Here is a 26,528-nt window from a genome sequence, read left to right on the forward strand (position 1 = left end):
TTCTTCCTGACATAGCCAGGAAAGAAACTTCATGGAGCAATGTTTAGAAATATTTTGCTCAGAGTTTCCAAGGAATTCTGCTTCATACTTTTTTACATGTGAGATTTCTTCAAATTAGGTTTTCTAAACTGATATCTTATTCTTGTGAGGATGAAGCATCAAAATGGCCTTCTTCTATGCATTTTTTTCAGGAAGGCAAACTTTTTTTTTTGCAGAAACACTGGTAAAGAAATATTACATGCAATAAGCAATGCATAGTAAATGCTTATTGTAGAAAGGTAGAAAACACCCAACAATATAGTGAAAATACAGCTTGCATACAGCTCTCCTTCAGATATAATCTCATCTTTTCTGTCTGGATACATTCGGAAATGCAATTTATACACATTTACTACACTTAACATTTTAACATAAGCTAGACCACTGAGTTACAAAATATTTCATAAGCATAATTTGAAATGTCAATTACTATAGTATATTATTTTATCAAATTACTTTATTAATTATTTTATAAATTTACTTGCCAGTTCTCATATTGTTGGATGTTTAGATCATTTCTTTCTTTCTTTTTTTTTTTTGGAGACTTTAAATAAAATTTCTGTGAGTAGCTATTATTATAATGGGCTTCCTTGGTGGCTCAGTGGTAAAGAATCTGTCTGCCAATGCTGAAGACTTGGGTTTGATCCCTGGGTCAGGAAGATCCCCTGGAGAAGGAAATGGCTACCCACTCCAGTATTATTGTCTGGGAAATCCCATGGACAGAGGGGCCTGGAGGTTCATGGGTCATGAAACAGTTGGACACAACTTAGCAACTAAATGATAACAAACAAAAAATTCTTACAATAGAGTGATATGAATGACTATCTAGCCATTCCATTGACAGCAGTGAATATCATAACTCTTCCTTCTTTCCCTCTCTTCTTTTTATTGCTAATTAGGAAGATAGTACTTTCCTTTATTTTACTTTACATTTATTGGACTATTACGATGCTGGACAATTTTGCAAGTGTTTATTGATGTGCATTTGATGTTTGTGCTGTACATCTGCTCCTGCAACAAAAATTTAAGACAAATATTGGAAGGGGATATGTTGTACGTACCCCTGAAGTTTTGGTGTTTACAATTGGTGAATTCTTTTTTCTACTTTCAATGAAATATAATAAGAATATGTAGTTAAATGTAAGTCTCCACCCCAGCGCTCCAGTTTTAGTCCCCAAATAACCACTGCTGTGCAGTTTCCTCTACAACCTTCCGAAGATATGAAAGGCAATAAAGCACACATGTAATGATATAATACACAAGCATGTAGTAATATGTAGACACAACACGCAGATCCAAGTGTGCGTGCAAAAGGCAAGCAAAAACACACAGACATCATATAAAACACAAGTGTGCATTCAAAGATAAAGCTTGCAAACACAAACACACATAGACATACAATATGCAAACACGAGTATCCAAGCAAAAGGCACAGACTTTTGAATAAGCACCCCACACACTACACCGCCTTTCTACACTTACACTCTCTCTGGACAATTGTCAGGTTGATCCAGGTACCCTCCATCCATGACAAATTTCAGCACCTGCTCATTTGATAGACCTTGGTAAGGCTGTTCTGCCAAGCTGGTAATTTCCCAAAGGACCACACCAAAAGACCTGCCAATGACAGTTGGGAGTAGTAACAATGAAGCCATTAAAATAAACACACACACCCTTTCTTGGCTTACTAGAACCTGGGTGGCCAGTTCTCTAAACAGTTCATGCTGCAGTTCAGAAATTCCTATAAGACTAATCTTCATTGGAATGTCACAGTAGTTGTGCAAGGGTCCCCCAGACATGCTATCCCTTCCTTTCCTTGATGGAGAAGCCATGAAGAAGTCAGTTTTTAAGTGACTCCTCTCTTGCTGGTCATAGTATCAGAGCAACCTGGAATTCAAGCGCAGTGTTCTTTCCGCCAGCCCACACATAACTCACCACATGTCTGAAGAGGTGGTGAAGACTCCGTCCTTCAGGGATTCAGGTGCCATCCACCGCACGGGGAGCAGACCTTTGCCCCCTTTCCGGTAGTAATCCGTTTCATAGATGTCTCTTGTCATTCCGAAGTCTGACAACAAACAGTTCACATGCTCTTAGCCTTCAGCTGTGACCCAGCTGTCTGCCGTCTTTACTCCCCAACCCTTGGCAGAGCTCTTGAGTTCACCTGCCCCAGGTGTGAGCTCACATGGATCACAGCCAAATACAGTGAGAGTGGATTCTGAGGGTACTCAGATGAGGAGGGTGGGGGGGGGTCACCACTTAAAAGGAAAGAAAAGAACCAGCAAGCAGCAAAGAAGCGATGTTCTGACCTGCAACATGGGGATCTCAATCTTAGCAAAACTTCCTTCCTACCTATGACCTCATAGGCAACCCACGCTGAACTTTTCACCTTCTGCAGCCAAGCTACTGCTCCCCATTGGATCTGGCCCCACTACCCACCTAGCTGCGCAGCAAGAAACCAAAGGCTGGGTCCTTGCTTCACAACCCCTTGTCCTCACACCCCACAGACAAGACAGAGTTTCAACCTCCTCATGTGTGAGTGCTAAGTCACTTCAGTTGTGTCTGACTCTTTGTGACCCCACAGACTGTAGCCTGTTAGGCTTCTCTGTCCATGGGATTCTACAGGCATAAATACTGGCATGGGTTGCCATTTCCTCCTCCAGGAGATCTTCCCAACCCAGATCAAACCCGCAGCTCTTATGACTCCTGCCTTGGCAGGTGGGTTCTTTATCCTGAGTGCTACCTGGGAAGTTCTAAATTAGTTCACTGAAGTTTAATTATTTTATTTTACTGAACTAATTTTATTTTATTTATTTTACTGAATTAACCTCATTCTATTGTACTGAATTTAAATTCATTTAAATTAGTTCACTGAATTTTAATTATTTTATTTTATTGAATTAATTTTATTTTCCTGAATTTTTAAATTTTGTTTTACTGAATTTAAATTATTTTTATTTACTTTTACTGAATTTATTTTATTTTACTGTGCTGCTTGGTGCAGATAAAAACTGCAAGCTGCAGGGAATTCCCTGGGGGTCCAGTGGTTAGGACTCTGAGCTGGGAACCAATATCCCAGAAGCCATGTGTCCAGGCCAAAAATTGCAAGTTTCTCAAGGGCAGAAAAATTATGGTGACTTAGTCAACCTTACCCCTGTAACACCTCCTGCAGCCACCAGCACAAATACTACTTAAAGAAGTGAATGAATGAAGTAAAGAACAAATGCAATTAAACTACAGCATGAGGGTGAGCCCCCATCCCAAACCATGCCCCTTTCCACTACTAGAAAAGATTGAAGTGCTCATTATAGACAACCGAAGCCAAAAAGCCTGGGTCACACATTTCAAGGCAGAAAGCCAGACGCACCTCCAATTTTGACGGTAAAGTCGTGGGCGACCATGCAGTTCCGGGCTGCAAGATCCCGGTGCACGAACTTCTTAGCATTCAGGTATGCCATCCCATCGGCGATCTCTGCCGCCATCTGAATCATTTCTTGCAGGGTAGGGGGAGGGCGGCCGGGGTTATTCTAAAGTTGAAACAGGGGGGGCATGTTCAGCCACACATGTGCCTGAGGCCCAGGGGCGCTGGGTGCCCTGCCAGGTACCTGGAGACAGCTCACCTCAGCCTCAGGCCGCAGGGAACGGAGGTAACTCTTCAGGTCTCCGTGAGCCATCAACTCCATCACCACCAGCGTTGGCTGGCCTTTGGACACCACCCCCAGGAGGCGGACCTGTGGAATAAGCAGGGGCCGGGGAGATTCTTGAATGAGGGTCTGTGAGAAGACGTCCACCCACCTGGGTCTTTCTGTCTGGTACCTACATCACACCCAGCACACTGGTCCTGAGTGGCCTGTAGGAAGCCCGAAGAAACACCAAGGTCAATATCTTGTTGGATTTGGGGTGGGGGAGCGAGTGGCTACTGTCCTGGATGAAAGTGCAAGTTCCTCAGTCGTATCTGACTCTTTGCGACCCCATGGACTACACAGTCCATGGAATTCTCAAGGCCAGAATACTGGAGTGGGTAGCCTTTCCCTTCTCCAGGGGATCTTCCTAACCCAGGGATCGAATGCAGGCTTCCCACGTTGCAGGCGGATTCTTTACCAGCTGAGCCACAAGGGAAGCCCAAGAATACTGGAGTGGATAGCCTATCTCTTCTCCAGCGGACCTTCCCGACCCAGGAATTGAATCGGGGTCTCCTGCATTGTCGGTGGATTCTTTACCAACCGAGCTATCAGGGAAGCTCCACTGTCCTGGATGATACAGCTGAAAATTGCAAGCCACAGGGAATTCCCTGGCAGTCCAGTGGTTAGGACTCTGCGCTGGGAACCAAGATCCCATAAGCCATGGGACGAGGCCAAAAAAAAGCAAGCTGCACAAGGGCCAAAAGAATCACAGTGGTTCATTCAACCTCGTCCCTGCAACATCTCCTGCAGCAGCCTGCACAAATACTACTTAAAGAAGTGAATAAATGGCTGCTCCCAGACAGCAACATGCCAAGGCAAACCCTTGTGTCTCTGAGCCCACCTCCAGACCTTTGCATTAACTGTTCCCTCTGCCTGATGCTCTGTCCCCTCACCTGTCCCTCAACCCAGTCCCTATATCCTGGAGTCTTTGCTCAAATATACCTTTGCCACTGCTGCCTTCCCAAACCCCCAGCTCCGCCCTCCTCTCCCCTGTTGCCATAGCATCGTCTCCTCATGGGATGACATCATTAACTTGCTGGGTTTAGATTCTGTCTCCACCTCTGGATTGGGAGCTCCAGGAGGACAGACATCCACTGCATCTCAGAGAGGAGAATGGAGCTCATATAGAGCAGGTGCTCCAAGAATATGCTTGGGGCAAGGATGAAAAGACACAGTCTCAAGGGGAAACTAAAGGAGTGGAAAGGCAGGGAGAGTCTGTGCTGACTGGGGAGTGGGGAGCAGGGATCGGGTGGACCACAGTGTTTAGAGGTTACATAGGAGCCAGGAAGAGGGAAGAGATAGAAGATTCTAGAAAGTGATGGGACAGCGAAAGGGTCTCACTCTAGGTGAGGTGGGAAAGGATGGGATTGGAGAAATGAGAAGGGAAGGGCCACCTCTGGGATGCTCAGCAGAGTGGGGGCTGGGCAGAAGGTCCACACCCAGCATCCTCAAGCTCTATGCATTAAGAGGAAGGATGGAGGAGATGGGATGAGAGAATGCATGTTAAGGAAGCCTTTGCACTGTTGTGTTGGTTTCTGCCACACGACAAGCAAATCAGTCATAAGTATATATAGGCTCTAGGTCGTCACAAAGCACTGGGCTGGGCTCCCTGTGTTATATAGCAGCTTCCCACTAGCTATCTATTTTGCACATGGTATTGTATTATCCTCCAACTAAAAATTTAAAAAACTAAAATAAAAATTAAAAAATAAAGACTGTTTGCTCCCGGAGCCAGCAGGGGGACTTACCACATGGTGGCAGGTGAAGCCCTTCATGACCGAAGCCTCGTTGAGAAACTCGATCCGCTCTCGCAGGCTGGCTGATTCGTTGACTGTCTTCACTGCCACGCGGGTCTCTGCCTCACCCTTGACAATGTCCCTGGCGTTGCCCTCGTACACCATGCCAAAGGAGCCTTGCCCCAATTCTCGCAGGAGTGTGATCTTCTCTCGAGGCACCTCCCACTCGTCCGGCACATACACAGAGCATGGAAACACTACTCCTCACTTATCTACACAGCACCCTCAGCAGATCCCTCGGGGGTCCTGGCCACCTCCCACCCAACCTCCTCCTTGTAAATGTTCACTAAGTGGTTCCTGTGGTCCAGACCTTGTGCTGGGCAGTGGGCAGAGGGCCAAAAACAGGATGGACGGAGGTTCAGGAAGGAGCCATAATCAGTCCAGGGTCCTGGCCAGTAGCGTGCCAAGCTGAGCCTGCAACCTGTCTGATTTCAGAGTCCCCTTACCAAAGGATGCTACTTCCCATCTAAGCCTGTTGTTTCTGCAGAGTACCAAAAGGAAGGGGAAACACCCAGCCTGCCTGCCGCCACATAGGTGAGTGAGCCCACTCAAGACAACTCAGTGCCAGTGGATCTGCAAAAGGGCTACAGCCATGTGACTGAGACCAGAAAAACCACCCAGCTGTGCACTGCCCAGCTGGCAAAGCCACCACATTTTGAGCCAATAGATAGTGGTTGTTTTAAGCCCCTAAGTTTGGAGTTGTTTGTTACACAGTGGCAAATAATTTGCAGACAAATACACAGTCTTAAGAAAAACCATGATGCTTCCTGCCCTCCTCTGCACCTGTTGCATGCTAAAATTGTATCCCTCACACATTTATATGTTGATGTCCGAACCCAAGTTTTTCAGAATGTGACTGTATTTAGAGGTGGAGTCTTTACAGAGATGATCAAGGTAAAATAAGGTCATTGCTGCTGCTGCTAAGTCACTTCAGTCATGTCCGACTCTGTGACCCCAGAGACGGCAGCCCACCAGGCTCCCCCGTCCCTGGGATTCTCCAGGCAAGAACACTGGAGTGGGTTGCCATTTCCTTCTCCAACGCATGAAAGTGAAAAGTGAAAGTCAAGTCGCTCAGTCGTGTCTGACTCTTAGCGACCCCATGGACTGCAGCCCACCAGGCTCCTCCATTCATGGGATTTTCCAGGCAAGAGTACTGGAGTGGGGTGCCATTGCCTTCTCGGAAATAAGGTCATTAGAGTGGCTCTAATCCAATCTGACTGGAGTCCTTGAAGAGATTAGGACACAGATACACACAGAGGGAAGATACAAGGAGAAGATGGCCATCTACAAGCCAAGGAGAGAGGACTCAGGAGAAACCAACCCTACTGACGCCGTGATCTCAGAGTTCCAGCCTCTGGGGCTGTGAGGAAATCAAACTGTTTTCTAAGCCGCCCAGTCTGAATACAGCAGTCCAAGCAACACAATACCATCACCAATGGCTCTTGCAAGGACATCGGATCATACAAGAGCTCTGAACCCAAATGAACTTACACATACTCACTGGGGAGTCCCTCTCCCAGCCCCCAAGATCCCAGAGCTTTGACCTTGCCCTCTGTATCTCTTGGCCCAGAACTTGCTGGCCTTAAAGACCCACGAGCTGCAACTTCCAGCTTTCCCTGAGCACCTCTGTGCCTTCAGCCATTGCTGCAACCCCAGAAGGAAGCAGGATAATAGAGTGGAAGCAGAACACTGTGGGGGTTGATGGCAGCCCTGGGGTTCAGCTTTCCCATCTCTGACATGGTTAACAATGCCATTTGCCAAACAGAGAGAAAGGCTCTGGATCAACACTCACCCCTTCTTGCTCCCGGACTCTGTGCCTATTCCCACCGGGAATAACCCCCTTGTCTAGGTTCTCTATTCTGATGCTTTGAGGTCTTGCTGGTGCTGGAAGGACTGCCCTTCCCAGGGGTGGCCAATTCACGCAGAGAGTAAATGAAGTGCCCGAGAGTCCACCTTTCATATGCAAAACAGCCAATCCAGAGCCCACATCCTAACCCCCTCCATCATCAGGCTCTCACACTCTGGGGCACCATCCCCCTGCCCTGATCATCCCAGGTCCAGTTAGGAGACAACCAGGGACAGCTCATATGCCCCAGATGCTGCTGAAATACTTTAGCTTGAATTAGCCCCTCTTATGTCTTGCCTCACCTTTCCCATGGAAAAGACAATAAAGCCTCTTGCTCATATTTTTCTCCCACTCCCTCTGCCTCCTGACCAACCCTGGTGCTTCCCCGTGTGGCCCTGCCTCCTGTCTTTCCAGGCTCCGTGAGTCTACCCTTCTTCCTCATGACAGTCACTTCTGTGTCTGCATGTCTTATCAGACTTCTTTGAAATGAATCCCAGGTATCCTTAAAAACACCACCCCTGTCTCCCAAAGCAGCATCCTGCCATGCAATAGTGTTCATGCCTTGAAAGTCGCTCTTTGATTTATTTTTTTTTTTTTTTTTGCTGCATGAAGCATTTTAGAAGGTTGTAATGCAATAGCTGCCTTCGTGTCCAAAGGAACAGAGCTTTATCTACAAGGGTCACTCACTGCCCTTTGGTGGAATCAAGGGAACATGGTCATCGGTCCTATGCTCCTGTCACCAGCATCAGCATCTTACCCATATTCAGTGGCCACCAACAGCAGAGGTGCTGGTGGTACCCACCCAGCCTCCCATATTCCCCATCTGGTCCTTGCTTCTCGTTTGCCCCATCCCTCATCTCCTGTCTCCCATCTTGGCTTCTGACCCCACCTCCCGGCTTGGATGGCCTGTTTTGTCACCACTTTCTGGCTCTGACCCTTGGCATGCTCTCTAGCATAGGACCCATGCTCTGTATCTCTACAGATGCAGCACCAAGTTGAGGGTGTCTCAGCCCAGCCCAAGCACATCTAGATCATCTAGATCAGCCCGTCCAAACAAGTGCCAGACGGCAGGTGTCTAATTGCTCCTGGTAACAGGGTTTCTGCACCAGGGGCAGGTGTGCCAACTCCAGGGAACAAGAAGACTCTTCTCAGCCCCCCAGGGTACCAACCCTTGACTGTCAATTGATGGAGATGGCAAAGGAAACCAAACAGAGGGGTTCTGGTCATCCACTGGCAAAGGGATAGAACTCACCATCGCTGGCACTGAGGTACTCTGGGTTTGAAGAAGCATACAGTGGTCCCAGTGGCCCATCTGGCTGCCTGGATGAGAAGAATGGAGACATTCCATCTTGATAAACTCACAGGACTCTGTGGGTGTCTAGCAGGAGGATATAACCTCCCCAGAGCAAACAGCTACCCTTATTAGCAGCAGCCACATAATCCTGGATACAGTCTGCGGTGAGGGTGGGGGATCCTAATTTTTTTTAGCAGAAGCCCATCAGATGGCTACCTAAGTGCATCAGCGTGGAACAGCTTACCCATAAACTATAATTTATGGTTATCATTATAACATCTAAAAACTATTCACCCGCTGCTGTTCTGAAACCATCTCATTCCAGCTTATGAGAAACAACTGTTGAATTTTCAGGAAATTTGCAAGCCAGGTGTTAAATACAACCACCGCTTAAAATTAAATTACATAAGCCTACAGTTAAATATATTATCTTCAAAGCAAACGCAATGCATACTCACAACTGGCCACTTCCTAATTATCGCACTGTATCCTACACTCTTCAGTCCATCTCTGTTACCTTATTTATTTAGATGGTTGCATACATATGGCAGAAATACTATATGTTCATGAGTCACTGCGCTGTGGTAGTTATTTAGTCGCTAAGCTGTATGCCTGACTCTTTTGCGACCCCATGGTCTGTAGCCCACCAGGCTCCACTGTTCATGGGATTTCCCAGGCAAGAATACTGGAGTGGGTTTCCATTTCCTTCTGCAGGGGATCTTCCCGATCCAGGGATTGAACCTGCATCTCCTGCATTGGCAGGTGGATTCCTTACCACTGAGCCACTGGGGAAGCCCCAGTAGAAACATGTCATTGTATTATTTGTCCAAATCCATACAATGCACAACACCGAGAGTTAAGCATAATATAAACTATGGACTTTGGGTGATAACAATGTATGGATGTAGGCTTATCAGTTACAACACTGGTGCGGGATGTTGATAATAGGGGATCATGCCTGGGTCAAGGGGTGTATGGGAAATTCTTATACTTTTGCTGTGAACTGAAAACTAAGAAATCAAGTCCATGTTAAAAAAAATGGATAAATCAAATCCTATCATAACGCATATGGCTTTCCCTGTTGGCTCAGATGGCAAACAATCTGCCTATAATGCAAGAGACCTGGGTTTGATCCCTGGATCAGGAAGGTTCCCCTGGAGAAGGGAATCGCTACCCACTCCAGTATTCTTGCCTGGAGGATTCCATGGACAGTGCTGTCTGCCAGGCTACAGTCCATGGCGTTGCAAAGAGTTGGACACAACCGAGCGACTAACACACATGTAGGCATACTTTTCCCCAAGAGAGCTGGTTGTTAACCACTTACCAGCACATCACCACACTCACCTCTTTCTCAGGAATAGACAAATACTTCCAATCACAACACTGAAGAGAAAGACAAAGATGAGGGGACCGATGATGATTTTTGCAATATTTGATGGCACGTCTACTGAAATAGAATAAGAAAATGTAGGGTTCTCATCAAAATGTGTTCACATCAAAGGTCACGCCAGAAAGCATATCTACACATCTAATGGGCCACTCACGCTTGTTCCCCTTCTCTAGTCCCCGAGTCAGTATCCCCTGCAGTGACCCCAGACCACTGCCCAGTGCCAGCTTTCTCCCTTCACCACCGGCTTCATAGACATGCAACCCAAGCCATCAGCTAGGTCCCCTACTCAGAAGGTCCTTGTTGGTTTTCAGTCACTAAGTCATGTCTGACTCTTTGAGACCCCATGGACTTTAGCCCTTCAGACTCCTCTGTCCATGGGATTTCTCAGGCTAGAATACTGGAGCAGGTTGCCATTTCCTTCTCCAAGGGATCTTCCCAGCCCAGGAATCGTACCTGGATCTCCTGCATTGGCAGGAGGATTCTTTACCCCTAAGCTACCAGATTAGAGATATTAGAGATACCAAGAGATACCAAGGGAACATTTAATGCAAAGACAATAAAGGACAGAAATGGTATGGACCTAACAGAACCAGAAGACATTAAGAAGAGGTGGCAAGAATACACAGAAGAACTATACAAAAAAGATCTCCATGACCCAGATAATCACGATGGTGTGATCACTCACCCAGAGCCAGACATCCAGGAATGCCAAGTCGAGTGGGCCTTAGGAAGCATCACTACGAACAAAGCTAGTGGATGTGATGGAATTCCAGTTGAGCTATTTCAAATCCTGAAAGATGATGCTGTGAAAGTGCTGCACTCCATATGTCAGCAAATTTGAAAAACTCAGCAGTGGCCATAGGACTGGAAAAGGTCAGTTTTCATTCCAAACCCAAAGAAAGGCAATGCCAAAGAATGTTCAAACTACTGCACAATTGCACTTATCTCACATGCTAGCAAAGTAATGCTCAAAATTCTCCAAGTCAGGCTTCAACAGTAGTGAACCATGAACTTCCAGATGTTCAAGATGGTTTAGGAAAGGCAGAGGAACCAGAGATCAAATTGCCAATATCCGCTGGATCATCAAAAAAGCAAGAGAGTTCCAGAAAAATATCTATTTTTGCTTTATTGACTACGCCAAAGCCTTTGACTGTGTGGATCACAACAGACTGTGAAAAATTCTTAAAGAGATGGGAATACCAGACCACCTGACCTGCTTCCTGAGAAATCTGTATGCAGGTCAAGAAGCAACAGTTTGAACTGGACATGGAACAACAGACTGGTTCCAAATCGGGAAAGGAATACGTCAAGGCTGTGTATTGTCACCATGCTTATTTAACTTATATGCAGAGTACAGCATGCGAAATGCCGGGCTGGATGAAGCACAAGCTGGAATCAAGATTGCCAGGAGAACTATCAATAACCTCAGATACACAGATGACACCACCCTTATTGCAGAAAGCAAAGAACTAAGCTTCTTGATGAAAGTGAAAGAGGAGAGTGAAAAAGTTGGCTTAAAACTCAACATTCAGAAAACTAAGATCATGGCATCTGGACCCATCATTTCATGGCAAATAGATGGGAAAACAATGGAAACAGTGAGAGACTTTATTGTCTTGGACTCAAAAATCACTGCAGATGGTGATTGCAGCCATGAAATTAAAAGACATTTGCTCCTTGGAAGAAAAGCGATGACCAAACTAGACAGCATATTAAAAAACATTGCTTTACTAACAAAAGTCCATCTAGTCAAAGCTATGGTTTTTCCAGTAGTCATGTATGGATGTGAGAGTTGGACTGTAAAGAAAGCTGAGCACCCAAGAATTGATCCTTTTGAACTGTGGTGTTGGAGAAGACTCTTGAGAGTCCCTTGGACTGCAAGGAGATCCACCAGTCCATCCTAAAGGAAATCAGTCCTGAATATTCATTGGAAGGACTGATGCTGAAGCTGAAACTCCAATCCTTTGGCCACCTGATGTGAAGAACCAACTAATTGGAAAAGACCCTGATACTGGGAAAGATTGAAGGCGGGAAGAGAAGGGGATGACAGAGGATGAGATGGTTAGATGGCACCACTAATATTATGGACATGAGTTTGAGTGAACTCCGGGAGTTGGTGATGGACAGCGGGGCCTGGTGTGCTGCAATTCATGGGGTCACAAAGAGTCGGACACAACTGAACTGAACTGAAGCTACCAGGGAAGCCCTCAGAAGGTCCTGCTCTCCGTCTAATGCTCTGCTCTTCCTGTCTTGAAAATCGTGACACTTTTTAAACAAGGGACCACGTCTTTTCAGTTTGCACTGAACCCTTCAAATTAAATAGCTTATTTCAATCCCAGCAGTACCTCTGGCAGATGAAAAATCCATCAGAAGTGCCCTGTGTATGCCAGGGGGTCGTCGCAGAGAACTAAACCAACTGAAGAAATGTTATGCAGCCTTAATTCTTTCTAATTCTCATGCAAGGCTGAATTGTCTGTAATTACAAATGCACCCATGTATTCAGATGCTTCCAAGCCAAGGAAGAAAGTGAGTTCTGGGAAACCAGAGAAGGAACCTGGTCCTTCGGGTCTTTAATAGTAACAGTTTACTGAACACTTAGGAACATACCAGGCACTGTTTGAAGTGCCCTGCCTGGGAGATCTTAGTTAATCATTCCATAAGCCAAAGTGGCAGGGGTGGGGTGGGGGTGGTGTTAACATCAATGCCAGTTAACAGAATGGGACACAGAGGCTCAGAGAGGTGAGAGTTCTTGCCCAAGTTTAAGAGCTGATTCATGGTGGAGCAGGGATTTGAACCCAGGCCATCTGAGCAAGTTCTTGACCACTGCTCCATGCTGCCCTTAGGGGTCAGCTCTATCTGGAGACATCTTGTCCTCCTGGACCTCCCTGAATGGACAGCAAACTGCCTCCTTCCACATGGAGAAAGCCTCTGTAAATATTTGATGATTGGATGTTGTTGTTCGGTTGCTCAGCCATGTCTGACTCTTTGCAACCCCACGAACGGCAGCACGCCGGGTTTCCCTGTCCTTTACTGTCTCCCGGAGTTTGCTCAAATTCATGTCCACTGAGTCAGTAAGGTCATCCAACCATTTCATCCTCTGTTGCCCCCTTCTCCTCTTGCCCTCAATCTTTCCCAGCATCAGGGTCTTTTCCAATGACTCTTCACATCAGGTGGCCAAAGGAATGGAGATTCAGCTTCAGCATCAGTCCTTCCGATGAATACTCAGGGTTGGATGGGACATGAAAAATGGAAACTGTCTGGTCATGTGCTGTGGTGGGCATGTCCCTCCTCCTTTTGCTTAGGAGGGGGAAAGGTGGAGGCTACCGACTGCCCAGCACCCAGCACACCTGGGAGCCATGATGCCCACCCCACCCCACCTCTGCTTCCCAGACCCACAGACCAGTTCACTCCTGAGATTCCAGTGGCCACCAGAACTAGGATTCAGGAAGGGAGGCAGCCAGGATGCAAAATTTGAGAGGAACTCTTGCTTTGGGCCATGCCAGGGCAGAGTCACTCCCAGAGGGTGAGTGCCTCTTTAAATTTTACACCCTGGGTGTCTTGCCAGCTTCCTTATTATTTAAGAAAGAGTTGTTAATCGAATGTGTTGAATATTTAATTCTCCATTGTTAGCTACTGTTAGTAAGCTGTGCTGAATTTCCTCAATCATTTATCTTTTGGTGACATCTCTGATCATTTCCTTAGGATGAATTTCTAGAGCTACCATTGCTGGCTGAAACAGTAAAAGCTTTTATAAGCTTTTTTTTGGATATACGTTATTAAAGGACTGTGGTTTAGGACTCACCCAACCATGAAAAATAACATCCATGTGTCTGCACTCTTGGATAACACTGTGTGTAATTAAATAACAGAAACAAGCAAAACACTTGCCAATTTGATAAGTTAAAAATTCTATTTAATTTTGATTTGCTTTTTTTTTTTTCCCTTTTGGTGTGGTTTTGAGTGAAGTTGGTCATTTTTTCCCTTATGTTTTCTATTTTTCTATTTCTTTTAAAATTGGCTATTTATATCCCTTGCTTATTTTTGTGTGAGGACATATATCTTTTACTCATAGGAGACATAGATACATACTCATTTTGTATTAAAGATATGAACTCTTTGTCAATGAGGTCACAAATATTTTCCCTATTTTGATAATTTCTTTCGAATTCTGTTCATGGTTTCCCTCTAAATCCTTGAAAACTCCGTGTTAGCAATGTCTTTGTTATTGATGAAGCCCTTGGAACACACCTGAGTTTATGCTAAGAGAGAAGATAGTTCGAGATAGGGGCTGGTTACTGGAAGACCATGTGTGTGATTAGAGGGGTTGGACTTTCAGCCTGGCCACCAAACAGGGGAGGGGGTTTGGAGATGGAGTTCAGTCATGTGGTTAATGACTTGATCAACCTCACCGATATAATGAAACCCCAATAAAAACTCTGTTCACCAAGGCTCAGAGAAGCTCCCTGGCTGGTGGGCACATTGATATGCCAGGATGGTGCTGCGATGTATCCTGATTCCATGGAGAGAAGACACAGGAGCCATGTCTTCCAGTCCGCTCTTGGCCCCCGCCCTATGCAGTTCTTTATCTGAGTGGTCCTGACTTACATCTTTTATCATAAAGCCCCCTGTCCCACAGCATTTTCCTGAGTTCTATGAGCAATAGGTTGTTGTTCAGTCATTTAGTCCTGTCTGACTCTTTACGACCCCATGGACTGCCAGGCTTCCCCGTCCTTCACTCTCTCCTGGAGTTTGCTGAAACTCATGCCCATTGAGTCAATGATGCCATCCAATCATCTCATCCTCTGTCGTCTCCTTCTACTCCTGCCCTCAATCTTTCCCAGCATCAGTCTTCTCTAGCAAGCAACTAAATCTGAGTGGGTTGTGATAACCCCCAGATTTGTAGCCAGCCAGTCAGAAGTGCAGGTGGCCTGGAGAACCCCCAAGCTTTCATCTGGCATCTGAGGTGAGGGTAGTTTTGGTGGGAACCATGCTCTTTAACTTGACCAGAACCAGCCCAGCAAGAATCCCTTTCCACTTTCCACAGTCTCACCAAGCCTGGTAGATGAAAATCCAGCCAACTAAGCAGAAGCTCTATCTTCCCCCTTCCCACCCAAGTTTCCACTCCTTCTGGTCTAGAATTGCCCCTCCTTCTAAGTGTCTGGGTTCCTACACCCACTGGTCTGTCCCCTCTTTTTTTTTTTTTTGTAAAGTTTTTATTTAATTATCTGGCTGCGCTGGGTCTTAGTTGTGGCATGTGGGATCAAGTTCCCTGACCAGGGATCAAACCCAGGGCCCCTGCATTGGGAGCATGGAGTCTTAGCCACTGGACCACCAGGGAAGTCCCAGGGTCTGTCCCCTCTGATACATTCTTCCAGGTTTCAGCCAAGATGCCCCCGCCTCCAGGAAGCACTCCCTGACCAGCTCAGCTCTCCCCATCTATCCCTATTCTACTGTCCACAGTGTGTCCAGCTTGCTCAATGGCAGCACTTCCTGCCAGCACGCCCAAGGCTGAGTAGATAAGCTCCCACATACTCCCTTGGAGGACATGGCCCATCTGAAGACAAAGACGGAGACCCCAATAACAGGAGCTAATGTGCTTATCACACGTGCCCTGTGCCAGCCACTTGACATTCATGATGTCTCTGAAGCCGCCCTTCATCTCCAGTGGTGGTCCTAGTATTATACCCATAGTCAGATGAGGAAGCATGCACTTAGAGAGGGCAAGCATCTTTCCCTGGTCACACAGCAGCAGCCAGTGGACCCCGAGGTCAAGTCAGAGGCAGTACCCACAGCCTCCAGGCTTCCCCAAGCATCCTCTGAAACGCCCTGCTAGGCCCAGCACCAAGCACAGACTCTACCAGTCGAAGTGGCTGTGCAGACTTACAATAGTCTGTCACGTAAAAATAGGTGGCTTCCGTCCAAGACCCATTGCCTGCCAGGGAGGTGGCCCGAACTCGCACGCTGTAATTCCCAGGCAGCAGCCCGCGCAGCCGGCAGCCGCGCTCCAGAGCATAATGCCGGCGGGAGACACAGAGGTGCAGCTCCTGAAAGACAAAGATCCCATTCAGAAACAACATGGAGGGAGTGAGGCATAAACACTGCAACATGTGAGCGACTTTGAGCCTCGTGGAATTCCTGAACTGTAGCTCTATGGATAAGGCACGGATAGAGAGGTTATTGGGCTTCCCTGGTGGCTCTGAGGGTAAAGAATCCACCTGCAATGCAAGGGACACAGCTTCGATCCCTGGATCAGGAAGATCCCCTGGAGAAGGGAATGGCAACCCACTCCAGTATTCTTGCCTGGAGAATCCCATGGACAGAGGAGCCTGGTGGGTTACAGTCCAAGGGGTTGCAAAGAGTTGGACATGACTGAGTGACTTTCATGTTTTCACTTTCAGAGAAGTTATTGTTGTTGATAATAGCCAATATTCCAAAACCATAGCCAAGCACATGGCTTAGATCATGGCACTTAACCCTTACAATGTCACGCTTAGCTTAGTTAGAAACAAGGAAAGTGAGGCTTAGAGCAGAGGTCAGTGAACTTTGGCTGTAAAGGGCCAGAGAGTAAATTATTTTTAGCTCTAAGGGGGCCAGGTGGTCACTGTTATCAATTCAACCTTCAATAGCTCAAAAGCAGTCCGAACCAGATCCTGAATCTCTAATATCCGTAGACAGACAGGTGTGGCTGTGTGTCCACAAGACACGGTGGATGCTGAAAGCTGAACCTTGCAGAAATTTACACATGTGAGATACTAGAGCTTCCCTGGTGGCTCAAACAGTAAAGAATCTGCCTGCAATGCAGGAGACCCAGGTTTAATCCCTAGGTCAGGTAGATCCCCTGGAGAAGGGACTGGCAACCCACTCCAGTATTCTTGCCTGGAGAAATCCATGGACAGAGGAGCCTGGCAGGCTACAGTCTATGGGGTCACAAAGAGTCGGACACAAGTGAGCAACTAACACACACACATACACACACATGAGCTACTATTTTTCTTTTGAATTTTTTTCAACTGTTTGAAGATGTGAAAGTGATTCTTAGCTCATAAGCTGTATAAAAACAGGCATTGCATAAATAGTTTGTCTTCTGCTTCTGGGGGAGTTGAAATGATTTGTCCCAGATCTCATAGCTGGTCATTGGCAGGGCAGCCCTTGAACCCAGAACTGTCTGGCTCCAAACCCACCAACTGTCTGGCTTCCTTGAAACCACCATGGAGTATTTTCACCAGGACTCCAGGAAGGCAGGAAAGAAGGAACCCAGATCTCCTAAATCACCTAAGAACCAAACAGATACATGGACTTAATGTCTAAGGACAAATTTTAAAACAGGTTCCTTCTCACAATGTAGCTTTTTGATTTATTTATTAAAAGTGTGTGTGTGTGTGTGTGTGTGTGTGTGTGTGTGTGTGTATGCACGCGCACGCGCACATTCAGTCATGTCCAACTCCTTGTGACCCCATGGACTGTAGCCCGTCAGGCTCCTCTCTCCATGGGATTTCCCAGGCAAGAATACTGAAGTGAGTTGCCAATTCCTTCTCCAGGGGATCTAAAAGAGTTGTTGCTGCTGCTGCTGCTAAGTCGCTTCAGTCGTGTCCGACTCTGTGCGACCCCACAGATGGCAGCCCACCAGGCTTCCCGTCCTTGGGATTCTCCAGGCAAGAACACTGGAGTGGGTTGCCATTTCCTTCTCCAATGCATGAAAGTGAAAAGTGAAAGGGAAGTCGCTCAGTTGTGTCTGACTCTAGCGACCCCATGGACTGCAGCCTACCAGGCTCCTCCGTCCATGGGATTTTCTAGGCAAAAGTACTGGAGTTGGGTGCCATTGCCTTCTCTGCTAAAAGAGTTGGGATCTACTTAAATGTCTGGAAAGAAGGTAGAGATAAGTAAGCATACACACCCCAGCAATAAACATGTAAAAAGAAAGAAACCCAGGGCTTATTAGGAGAAGCATAAGGCTCACTGGGAAATATGATCATGAAACCTGTAAGCGTCGGCCAGTTTTAAAACTTTCCAAAACAGCTCCAAGTTCATAGTGCATGCAGGGAACTGGACTGGAAAATTTCAGGAGGGAGTGGGAGGAGGGAGAGAAACGTAAAAACTCCCGTGCTTATCATGTGATAATAACAGCAAGAAAACAGATCAGGCTAGTGGTAGGAGTGGGGAAGTCTAGTCCAAAGGTTCTTCCAAGTCGAATGAGTCACCAAGTGGAAAGAGACAAATAAGCAAATATAGAAACCAAAGGGAGCTGCTATCCGGGGAGAAAGGGAAAATGTAGCCTCCAGTGCTGGTTGGGTACCTCGAGGGGTGAGGACGGAGAAGGGAGCCTGGTGGAAGAAACTAGAGACACCAAAAGAAAAAAAAAAAAAAACACCAAGAAGCAAGTCTGATGAAGAGTGAAGAAGCCAATTACAGAAAAGTTTGTGCAAACAAGGGGGAAAAAAAGAAAAACAGCTCAAAACTGCAAAAACATGCTGAGGCAGAGATGTTAATTGCACAGAAACTGAAAGTTGATGCTCTCTTTCCACAGAGATGGTTCCTGGGTCCAGGGTGTCCCAGGATGGGAGGGGAAGTGGTGAGGGGAGAAATGACTGATGCAAAGTTCAAGGAGAGGCAGAATCAAAAACAACGGTGATTTGGGCTGTTCAACTAGCAAATAAGAGGGGAAAAAATGACCTCCACCAAATGCTGGAGAGAATTTTGTAAACTTGGCAAAATTACATCCCAACAGTACAACTGATGTAAAAAACTTTTTTTTTTTTTACTTTACTTTTTACTTTATCAAGGGTTTCCCAGGTGGTACAGTGGTAAAGAACCTGCCTGTCAACACAAGAGTTGCCAGAGTCATGGGTTCAATCCCTGGGTGGGGAAGATACCCTGTAAGAGGAAATGGCAACCCTGAAGTATTCTTGCCTGGAAAATCCCATAGACAGAGGAGCCTGGTGAGCTACAGTCCACAGGGTCGCAAAGAGTCAGACACAACTGAGCAACTGAGCACACACACACATTATTCAAAGCGATGCTAGACAATTAAAGAAAATGGAAATAACAGACCAGTTTTATTCATGAGGAGTTTTTTTTTCTTTTAAGGTATTACAACCTCTCACTTCTAACTTTCCCTTCAACTCCCTGATCCTCTAAAGAGCAAATAGTGCTGGTCTGTCTGGGATCAGGGTCAGGCAGAGATTATGGTGGGGATTGGTGGTAGGGATTCCTACTGGTGACCCTTGGGTTCCAGAAATTGAGAGAGGCAGGCCAGCAACGGTGGCTGGGAGAAGTTAGGGCTGGATCCAGTGCCAATAGGGTAACCCATGTTATATTAGGGTGCAAGAATTTAGTGTTCAAACCTGCTAAGTGAAGTGAAAGTCACTCAGTCGTGTCCAACTCTTTGAGACCCCATGGACTAGAGTCCATGGAATTCTCCAGGTCACAATACTGGAGTGGGTAGCCATTCTCTTCTCCAGGGAATCTTCCCAACCCAGGGATCGAACCCAGGTGTCCCACATTGCAAGCAGATTCTTTATCAGCTGAACCACCAGGGGAGCCCTACTGGTGACCTTTGGGTTCCAGAAATGAGAGAGTTAGGGCAGCAAAGGTAGCTGGGAGAAGGGTTGGATCCAGTGCCAATGGGGTAATACCTGTACCAGTTTATCCATGTTATACTGGGATGCGGGACTTTAATATTCAAACCTGGGAAATTCCAGGCAAATGAGGATGAGATGGCCACAGTAGCAGAGACCTGTCTCCATAGAGACAGAAAGCGGATTAGTGATTGCCAAGGGTTGGAAGGAAAGGAAGTAGGAAAGATTGGGGGTTTAATGGCTGGAGGTGGAGGTAGGCTTTCTTTAAGAAGTGATGAAAATACTCTGGAATTGTGGTGATGGTAGCACAACTCTGTAACTATATTACAAATCACTGCATTGTATTAATATGTGTTCAGTTCAGTTCAGTCGCTCAGTTGTGTCCGACTCTGCAACCCCATGGACTGCAGCACACCAGGCCTCCCTGTCCATCACCAACTCCCGAAGTCCACTAAAATCATGTCCATAATGTCGGTGATGCCATCCAACCATCTCATCTCTGTCGTCCCCTTCTCCTCCCACCTTCAATCTTCCCCAGCGTCAGGGTCTTTTCAAATGAGTCAGCTCTTCACATTAATATGTGTTAAGTGGTTGTATTTTACCATGTGTGAATGTATCTCAATTAAGCTGTTATTAAAAAACCCTTATGCCTAAGCCAATCAGCACACAGCACTGTCCTGGTCTTATGACTGGGTGTCATGTGACCTCAGCCTGGCTGGAAATGCGGGGACACAGACTCTCTTCTTCCAGGCTTGGTGTTGAGAGAATATGAGGGTTGGAACCTCTAAAATCACAGGACAGCCAGGAGCTACTGGGCTCACTGCAAGGACCCTTGAGACACAAAAGATCCAAAGGAATCTGGATCCAGCTGTGCCTGAACTCCATCAGCTGGTTATGGAAGCTAATAAGCTTCCCTTTTGTCATGAGTTACTTTCGTGGGTGCTGGTAGAAGATGAAGAGTAACAGCTTAGAGAATCTAAAATCCAGAGCTGGAAATCTCAGTCTCCTTGTTATACTGGACCATGATCACCCCCAACATAAAACTTTAAAAGGCTGTATCTCCACCAGTCTTATGTACACACCATCTACTATGTATCCATTCTCCAATGGGTGAACATCTAGTGGCTTGCACTTTTCGTTAGTGGTGAGATTCTTATGCATAAAGCTTTGCTACCAACCCAAATCTGAACTATTTCGTTAGAACAAATGGGATTAATATATATGGGATGAGATATTAAATCACCTGTGAATCGTGCTTCTCTTTATATACCCCCGAAGGCTCCTCTCCCACACTGATTCTGGGCTTGGCTACTAGGCTCACACTGGTGCATATTTTTCCTTGACAACTGTTTCTCTTGACGACTGTCTGCAGGACATATAACAACAGGCCAGGGGCCAGTTTGGCCCATAGATCATAGTTTGCTGATTTCAGTTCTAAATCATCTTCAAAGCTGAATATCCGGGCATCCAGAGCTGTGGTCCCAGGAGGGATCAACAGATGGAGGTCCATTTGTCATCTATGGCTTGGGGAAGCCGAGCTGTGCCCACCAACCTCTGCTGTATGTGTGCTAAGTCAGTAGTGTCTGACTCTGTGACCCCATGGGCTGTAGCCCACCAGGCTCCTTTATCCATGGGATTCTCCAGGCAAGAAATCTGGAGTGGGTTGCCATGCTCTCCTCCAGGGGATCTCCCTGACCCAGGGATCCAACCCCTGTCTCCTGCAGCTCCTACATTGCAGGCAGATTCTTTACCGCTGAGCCACCGGGGAAGCCAACAACCTCTGTTAGGGGTTGGCAAACTAGAGCCCATAGGCTGAATCCGGTCCACTGCTTGATTTTCTAAATAAAGTTTTATTGGCAAATGGCCAAGCCCATTCATTTTCATTCTGTGTCTGCTTTGAAGTCTATTCGGCTCCCTAAATTTCCATTGTCTCAGCCACAAAGGGAGACACTCACCAGCAGATTCTACTTTGTAGGGTCACTGTGAGGTGTAAATGGATCATTGCAAAGGGCTCAATTGATGGCAGGGTACACCCTCTGGGTCAGCTCAGATGTCAGATGACCTGACATCTGTCTGAAGTCATCCAGTAAATGGGAGAAGTGGCCCCAATCAGTCCAAGCCTCAGCAGTGCCTCTCTGGCGTGCATGCGTGCTCAGTCGCTCAGTCATGTCTGGCTCTTTGCAACCCCATGGACTGTACCCTGCCAGACTCCTCTGTCCATGGGATTCTCTAGGCAAGAATCCTGGAGTGGGTTACCATTTCCTCCTCCAGGGAAACCTTCCAGACCCAGGGATCAAGACTGCATCTCTTGTGTCTTCTACATTGGCAGGAGGATTCTTTACCACGGAGCCACAAGGTAGACAACAAGCCATATCTGAGGATAGAGACTTGCCCCACAGTGGTTACTAGCTTAGAACGGGGGCCAGCAAATCCAGCCTGCTTGCTGCCTGTTTTTGCAAATAAAGTTTTAATGGCACACAACCATCCCTTTTCATTTACATATTATCTACACGTGGCTTTCACAACGCAAAGGCAAAATTGAGTAGCTGCAGACACCATCTGACCACAAAGCCAAACATGTTTTGGATCTGGACCTTTACAGAAAGAATTGCCAGCCCCCAGATTACAACATCAGATAGCCCTGGGTTCAAATCCTGATCTATTCTTATAAACTTTGGAGGCAATTTAAATTCTGGATGCCTCAGTCAGTACCAAGCTCACTGGGTTTTCTGAGGATTTATTGTACTTCATTGATCCCAAGAGACATATTATTTCTACATTTGACATTTCCGAAATCTGAATGCATCTTACAGTTAGAATGGGCAGCACCTTTTTCTTTCTGAGCAGTCTGTGAGAATAACAGGGCTTCTTATCACATGTTAGATGTGGTAAAATTGGATAAATGAGATACCATGTACAAAGCATTTAGCGTGCACAGGGCACACAGTCCTGGGGAGAGTTCAGTTACAATAAAATGTTGGACCTGACCCATCTCCCTGGAAAGTCATATATCAAGGCTTTGAGTCTTCATGACAGAGCATCTAATGAGAGAAGCACAGGAGCCAGAATTCACGAAAAGGAAGGAGGTACCAAGAACAGCCTTGAGGGCACATCCCCAGGCATCAAGGACCTTACCTCCTCGCCGTATCGTCGGTAACTCACTTCATACAGCACAATCAGACCGTTGGGTTCCTTGGGCTCCTGCCACATCAAGTGAACGACGTTGTTCTCGAAGATTTCATGGGTCACGGGGCCGACAATATCATCTGCCTTGGCTGTAAGGAGCAGTGATTAGTGTTGGGGACTCGATCCCTGGATCAAACCCCACCTCCACCACTGAGCAGCTGAGCAACCTTAAACTGGTTGTGTAATTGTGTTCCATTTCCCTTATTGGAGAATGGACATTCTCATGGAATTCTTTACATATTTATGTCTATCCATCCATCTATCTATCTATTTATGTATCTATTGATCTAGGAGAACCCTAATATACTATACATATATATATATACACTATATATGTATGTATTTCTTAATTTCACTTTATTTTTCTTATGACTCACATACAGAAAAAGAGTCAGACACAACTTAGCGACTGAACAACAACTAGAAAGATGATTATAGTTAACAATGTATGTGTGTGTTGCTCGGTTGTGTGTGACTCTTTGAGACCCCATGAACTGTAGCCCACCAGGCTCCTCTGTCCATGGAATTCTCCAGGCAAGAATACTGGAGTGGGTTGCCAGTCCCTTCTTCAGGGGATCTTCCCAACCCAGGGATCAAACCCAGGTCTCCTGAACTGCAGGTAGATTCTTTACTGTCTGAGCCACCAGGGAAGCACAAAGTTAATAATGCTGTGTTTTATACTTGAAAGCTGCTAAGAGAGTTGATCTGAAATGTTCTCACCACAAACAAGAAATGGTAATTTTGTGCCCTGATGGAGATGTTAGCTAATGCTATTGTGGTAAAGATTTTGCAATGTCTAATGGAACAAATCAACACATTGTACACCTGAAATTTACACAATGCTTTATGTCCACTGCATCTCAGGGGAAAATGAAAAATGATGAAGGCAAATAAAGTCTCATGTATGCTGCCTAGAGAGTGGAGAGCTTCCTTGGTTAGCCTGTGTCTCTTGGCTCTGCGATGAGTCGACCTACCTTCAGGCATGGTCCTGGCGCTGACATAGGCAGCCACGCTACACCTCTCCTCGGGGGAATCTTGGTTGCAAGCCTGAAGCTCGATGCGATAGCCAGTAAAGTGACGCAGGCCGGAGATGACCAGCGACTCCTTGTTCACCACTTTCTCGAAGGGTCTGTGCTCCTCCGAGCTCGTGGGCGTGCTGGTAGAGGAGGTATTGGGGAACCCCAGAAGGGTGGGCACGGCTGCTGTCACATTCCCCACGTCACCAAGGGCTCTGCGTTTCCTCGAAGGCCTGTCATGACAGGAGGACACACCTGGTCATACAATCACCATCTTTGAAAAAGTGCTGCTGGAGAATAAAAAGGCTTAAAACCAAAGACTGAGATGCAGTGAGATTCAAGGGGAGGAGTGTGTAGATTACAATGTAAATTTCCAGGAATTATAACCCAGAGTCGCTTTTAAAGAAGATGACCTCCTAGGCATCATGTCAGGCAAGCCTACCCCAAGAGAGGAGTGGGGAGGCTCTGGGACCACCCATAGTAGACACACCGATATTCCCCTCAACATGCTTAATTTCAGATTTTCATTTTGCAGATGAAGAGTCCAGCCAGGGTTAGTGTCAAAATTGAGATGCCAAAAGTGTGTCAGAGTCTAGCCCTGCCAAATGGTTCAAGCTACTTGACACCATCACCAGTTTAACCAGAAGAAATACATCTTCTTATTCTTAGGCCCCTTTAGGACAATGGCATAATCTAAGTGATTAAACTTCAATCCTTGGTAAAAAAAAAAATCTCAACACTCAGGTTACTAAGGGTAACTCCCAAAATTGCCTATGTGATCGGCACATTTTCTCCCCTTTAAAAGATACACGAAGAAAAATGTTAATAGCCTAAAAAATTACAAATCCAAAAAGAAAGGTATAAAGAAAATTTGAATTCCTTAGCATTCCACTGACTACTATGTCCTTTGGGCAATTATTTTTTCTGTGAATGTTACATACGGGTATAATGGGGGGATCAAGCTAGTTCCATAATCCACTTGGCTCACTTGTATTAGAAGCAATCTCAAATATTTTCCTGAAAACATAATGTCTCAAGTAGGATGGAATTTACTTTTTTTTTTCTTCAACGTGAAGATATTCCCTCCTTGTTATGAAAGTGCCACATGTTCATTGCAGAAAACTTGGAAACCTGTAGAATATTCCATTTAATGCAAGAACCATAATTTACTTAGTCATCCTCCAATTTTTAAAATATAAGCATATTCCCAATTTTTTTTGCTATTATAAATATTACTGTGATCATTGTCCAAGTGTCTCATTAGTTCCTAAAAGTAGAGTCTAAGAAATTATTAGATTATGCCTCTTCATACCTATGGCTAAATTGCTACCCTCCAGACCCTTTAAACTGACTTGTGGTCACACCCATAAAGGGGGTTCCCAGGTAGCAACAGTGGTAAAAAACCTGCCTGCCAATGCAGGAGATGAGACGTGGGTTCGATCCCTGAGTCGGGAAGATCCCTCGGAGGGGGGCATGGCAACCCACCCCAGTATTCTTACCTGGAGAATCCCATGGACAGGGGATTGGCAGGCTACAGTCTATAGGGTCCCAAAGAGTTAGACACAACTGAAGCAGCTTAGCACACAGATATATCTGTTGCTTATTTGTTTATTTATATTGTACCTACTTTATGAAACTCTCATTCTAAGAGTTTCAGGGTTGATTTTCTTAGGTTTTCAAGGAATACTCTTGGATAAAGGGTTAGTAAACTTGTCACATAAATGCTAGATAGTAAATATTTGGGGTTTTTCCAGACGTGTGTTTTTTGTCACAGCTGTTCAACTTGCAATGGTTTTCAAGCCATGGCAGCTTGAAAACAGCCAGAGACATGATGTACACAAGTGGGAGTGGCTACTTTCCAATAAAACTTGTTGACAAAAACAGGCAGTCTGTCTACTCTTGAATCAGAATACCTGAAAATGTCAATGCTTTTGTTTCCCACAATCCATTCCTTACAATCTATTCCAATTCTCATTTCTGCATTACTGCATTGGCTGCTGCTACTGCTGCTAAGTCTCTTTAGTCGTGTCCGACTCTGTGTGATCCCACAGACGGCAGCCCACCAGGCTTCTCCGTCACTGGGATTCTCCAGGCAAGAACACTGGAGTGGGTTGCCATTTCCTTCTCCAATGCAGGAAAGTGAAAAGTGAAAGTTAAGTTGCTCAGTCGTGTCCGACTCTTAGCGACCCCATGGACTGCAGCCCACCATGCTCCTCCGTCCATGGGATTTTCCAGGTAAGAGTACTGGAGTGGGTTGCCACTGCCTTCTAGATACCCAGAGAATTGTTAATTAGTTATGATGAGATTGGCTTCCTTCCAAAGTAAACAGGAATAGTTTTAAGAAAGATGTTACTTTGGATGTTGGTTTCATCTAAATAATATTTATCTTGTTGCAGAAGTTTTCTAGTCCTAGCTTTATAAAAGGCCTCTCCCCCAACTGCCTTTCTTTAAGTCCAGTTCAGTTCAGTCACTCAGTCATGTCTGGCTCTTTGAGACCCCATGGACTGCAGCACGCCAGGCTTTCCCGTCCATCACCAACGCCTGGAGCTTACTCAAACTCAATGGTCAGTGATACCATCCAACCATCTCATCATCTGTAGTCCCCTTCTCCTCCTGCCCTCAATCCTTCCCAGCATCAGGGTCTTTTCCAATGAGTCAACTCTTTGCAACAGGTGGCCAAAGTACTGGAGCTTCAGCTTTAGCATC

The 26,528-nt window shown here is 46.0% G+C and overlaps 2 protein-coding genes across 11 annotated transcripts in view; both read right to left on the reverse strand.

Moving 5' to 3' along the window:
- ELOF1 (elongation factor 1) overlaps nt 1–26,528 on the reverse strand; it is a 277,100-nt gene that overhangs the window by 173,046 nt on the left and 77,526 nt on the right. The window lies entirely within an intron of this gene.
- The window catches only part of INSR (insulin receptor), a 143,682-nt gene that overhangs the window by 3,960 nt on the left and 113,194 nt on the right, over nt 1–26,528 (reverse strand). For 2 of the 4 annotated variants that reach the window (XM_055545387.1, XM_055545383.1), the window contains 10 exons: nt 23,781–24,055; nt 22,756–22,895; nt 15,930–16,089; nt 10,000–10,099; nt 8,614–8,681; nt 5,468–5,712; nt 3,657–3,767; nt 3,404–3,563; nt 1,975–2,104; nt 1,522–1,656 (listed from right to left, as the gene is read on the reverse strand). In XM_055545387.1, the coding sequence (XP_055401362.1) occupies nt 1,522–1,656; nt 1,975–2,104; nt 3,404–3,563; nt 3,657–3,767; nt 5,468–5,712; nt 8,614–8,681; nt 10,000–10,099; nt 15,930–16,089; nt 22,756–22,895; nt 23,781–24,055 (1,524 nt within the window). Of the gene's footprint in view, nt 1–1,521; nt 1,657–1,974; nt 2,105–3,403; nt 3,564–3,656; nt 3,768–5,467; nt 5,713–8,613; nt 8,682–9,999; nt 10,103–15,929; nt 16,090–22,755; nt 22,896–23,780; nt 24,056–26,528 lie in introns of all 4 variants that reach the window. The other 2 variants (XM_055545384.1, XM_055545379.1) reach the window with 1 other exon arrangement.

The sequence above is a fragment of the Bubalus kerabau genome, chromosome 1 (assembly GCF_029407905.1).
Source record: "Bubalus kerabau isolate K-KA32 ecotype Philippines breed swamp buffalo chromosome 1, PCC_UOA_SB_1v2, whole genome shotgun sequence".
Taxonomy (NCBI): domain Eukaryota; kingdom Metazoa; phylum Chordata; class Mammalia; order Artiodactyla; family Bovidae; genus Bubalus; species Bubalus kerabau.